Source organism: Triticum aestivum, chromosome 1A (assembly GCF_018294505.1).
Source record: "Triticum aestivum cultivar Chinese Spring chromosome 1A, IWGSC CS RefSeq v2.1, whole genome shotgun sequence".
Classification (NCBI taxonomy): Eukaryota; Viridiplantae; Streptophyta; class Magnoliopsida; order Poales; family Poaceae; genus Triticum; species Triticum aestivum.
In genome coordinates, this window is record NC_057794.1 from 592,951,851 (window position 1) to 592,955,091 (window position 3,241).

The 3,241-nt window shown below is 46.1% G+C and overlaps 1 protein-coding gene across 1 annotated transcript; it reads right to left on the bottom strand.

Moving 5' to 3' along the window:
* Positions 1-283: 283 nt before the first annotated feature.
* On the bottom strand, positions 284-1,879 carry LOC123183337 (uncharacterized). The gene is made up of 4 exons (XM_044596128.1): positions 1,741-1,879; positions 1,455-1,587; positions 751-905; positions 284-643 (listed from the first exon to the last, which is right to left on the bottom strand). The coding sequence occupies exons 2-4, from the start codon at positions 1,575-1,577 to the stop codon at positions 481-483; spliced, it is 441 nt and encodes a 146-aa protein (XP_044452063.1). The 5' UTR covers positions 1,578-1,587; positions 1,741-1,879; the 3' UTR covers positions 284-480.
* Between the last annotated feature and the right edge of the window lie 1,362 nt (positions 1,880-3,241).

Here is a 3,241-nt window from a genome sequence, read left to right on the forward strand (position 1 = left end):
CCAAATCCCAAATCTCCAAGTCTTACAATCTCCCATAAATCACATAATCCGGATTGAAAACCAAATCCCCAATCTCCCAAGTCCCACAATCTTCTATAAATCACAAGAAACTGGTAGAAAACCAACCCCTAGATCGCCCCTTCCAAGGCCTGGGGGTGCCCGGGAACTTCCAGTAAAACAAACAGGGGGTGTCACAAAATGAATGGATCGCAAAAGGGCGTCATACAATTTTCTTAGAGATACTCAACCTTCTAACAGGATTGGAATGTGATCCTCTACCAAATTAAGGCAGTAACACCAGCAACAATGCATGCATATATGTTGACATCACCCGTCCGGTCCGAACGAACAGATATATAGAGATATAACAGCATGCAACGTCACGCACCATCACAAAGATAGCATAATGCTAGGTAGCCAAATTGCAGGTGACAATTAGAGACTGAAGAACAAGCTGGGGCACGATCCATGTTGGGCTTGTCAATTTGCGGCCTTCACTTCAGTGGTGGTTTCCCCTGACGTCAACTCTCCGGTCTTCATGCTGCTGAGAGTAACGAAGGAAAGAGCAAACACCACGAAGACGGCCGTCTTGGAAGTTAACTCTATCACACCCAGAGCTCTTAATCCATACATCTTAACGCGCCTGCGGGTAGAGAGAGGTATTATGGATGACAAGTGAGATTATATATAAACTCATGTCAAACAAAGAGGAAACTGAGGAAGAAATGGATCCAAGTGTATATATCGTACTCATAGCCGGTCCATGGCGCAGAAAGAGCAGAAAGATGCTTCTGGCCAGTAGGATCCACCGCCTTAACTAAGGCATCATTGAACTCCATCTTAAGCTCCACATTAGACACAGCGTCATAGAATGCCTCCTTCTTCTGCTGGATCTCTTGCGCTTGCTGGATTCATGAACACAGATAACAATCAATCAATGTTGTTACTTTGTAGTATCATCAATCATTAAGAGTAAGCACGATTGTGATTGGTAAGTAATAATAATTAAGAAGGATGGATGCCTGACAGTTAAGCGAGGTTGGATGTGTGCAGAAAGCAAAGCACCATGCATGTGTAGCGAAGCAGTAACAGAGCCTCAGCGTTTTTGAGACAAACATCACGGGGCGGCGGAGGGCGTAAATAATACCAGCAAGTGCAGGAAGCAGAAGTACATGTTGCAGTTAATAAATTGATAAAGGGATAAGCTGCTCAGATCAGTCAGGACAATAAGGTTGGCAAATGATATGATTTGCAAGCGGCAGTAGGTTGAGGTCAGGATAAACAAGTATGAGGATGATAAGCAAGTGATTTTGCTCTTGTTTCTTCTACTTAGTACAGTAGCTGATACAAGAAGATAGAGACACGTGCATGCTGCTGTTTTGATTGCACAGAATTCGATCATCGCTGGCTACAGTCGTGAGAAAAGAAAGAAATGTCGATTTTGGTTAAGATACCTCGGTGGAGAGGTGGCGGGAGCGCATGAGCCTGCTTGGCACGAGCCGGCGTCGCTCCTCCGCCTGCGTCCGCTGGAGCAGGGAGCCACCGAGCCTCCTAGCCGCGCACCGAACCGCCGCCATCGTCGCCGGCCTGCCAACAATTGGTCGGGGAGGGATTAGGATGACAAATCCGGAACGAATCACCACCGCCGGCCGGTCGGCACCCCAATGCCGTACCGGCACACACACACACCATTGATCAGGTTGCAGCCATGGAGATTTCGGTGGGTTTTGGTGAGCGTACCTCGCGGATCTGGTCGTTCCTTCTTCCTCACGCGTCTAGGGTTCCTCGTTCGCCTCCGCCGAGAAGAATGGAGGGGGAAGTGGTTTTTTTTTGAGAAATGGAGGGGGAAGTTTTTTTTTGAGGGGTGCTAATGGAGGGGGAAGTGGGTGGGGTGTTTTTCCTTGCGCTCGCTCTGTCCGGAAAGATGCGAGCAGGCCCGGCCCAACTATGCGCTTGTTCTAATTTTTCTTTTCACAAAAGAGGCCCGGTTCTTTCTTTCTTTCTTTTTTCCTTTGGCAGAGCTATATATTATATTTTGAGAACAAAGGGGGGAAAATAAATATATTTTGAGAACAAATATAAAGCAGGGCTAGTTATCTTGAGGGAGAGAATTCTTCTCCATTGCTCTCTAGGGCACATCGTGTACACTAGAAGCATACACACGCCTTGCTGCGCCATCTACTTCTCTGTCGTTTATTTGTTTGCTTGTTAATGCACATATGATTCTTTGTTGCTCTATCTGTCGGACGGGCGATGTTCTTCATTTTATGGGCATGTTGTGTTCTTTCTAAACCTTGCATGGCTCGATAAAATCCTGAAAGAATCCGCTACTTTTTCAGCCTCAAGCGAGCGAGAATGAATTTGAATCAGGTTGACAAAGAAAGGATGGAAGAGGGAGATGGAGGAGGGACCGGGAGTTGTGATACATATCTTGTGGACCATGGCGTGTTCAAGAAGACGGGCAAGTCCTGAAGACGGGGTCGTCCCTGTTGAGCGCCGGTGCTAGCCATGTCGGCCTACCTCACCGCTTGCTCTTCCAAACCCCGCGCATCGCCGTCGTTGGATGTTAATTGCCGCCACGAAAGAAGGGGAGAACGATGGAGAGATGGGCGGGGCATGCGGCGTGATGCTGGTGGACCGGCAGTGCTGATGCAACTGTGCGGTGATGAGGAGGCAGTGATGGGTCGGGCTGGCGGCGCCCGTGCGGTGTTCTATCACTTTGACATGCGTGGATAGTCAGCTGCATCACTAATTTCCCTTATACAAAATGTAAATGAGCAACAGGTAGGAGTGAGGATGTCCTGAACTCACGGGCATATGAATCCGCTTTGTAAATATGCATTTTAAACATGGTAGGAGTGAGGATGTTCTTTTAGCAGAATGATGACATTCAGATAATTATTACTAAGTAGATGCATCCTAATTTTTTTTCATTCTTTGAGTTTTGGAGCAGACACTATGGATTGGAAGGTCGGAAAACCAAGCGATTTTAATCATTTATTTCCAACTTTGGAGATTTAGTCTAATATAAGCTTGTGCTCCAGTTTTGTTTTCCAGAAACCAGTTTCCAGGATTTAGAGAAAACATTGAGTGGTTCATTTGCAAGTCTGATAGTTGGTGCTCCGGTTAAGTCAATGGTTTTGGAGTTAATTTTTGAATATGTGTTGTGTTATTATTAGCAATATTTTACTGAACATGTTCTGAATCATCATTTAATCTTAGTATACATCTTGCGAGATTA

What these genes read in the sequence shown, in the direction of transcription:
- LOC123183337 (XM_044596128.1), bottom strand. Translation starts at nt 1,577, where the DNA reads ATGGCGGCGGTTCGGTGCGCGGCTAGGAGGCTCGGTGGCTCCCTGCTC. An exon ending in CCCGCCACCTCTCCACCGAG is followed by an intron (nt 906 to 1,454) that starts GTATCTTAACCA and finishes TCATGAATCCAG; the next exon opens with CAAGCGCAAGAGATCCAGCA. An exon ending in GCGCCATGGACCGGCTATGA is followed by an intron (nt 644 to 750) that starts GTACGATATATA and finishes CTCTACCCGCAG; the next exon opens with GCGCGTTAAGATGTATGGAT.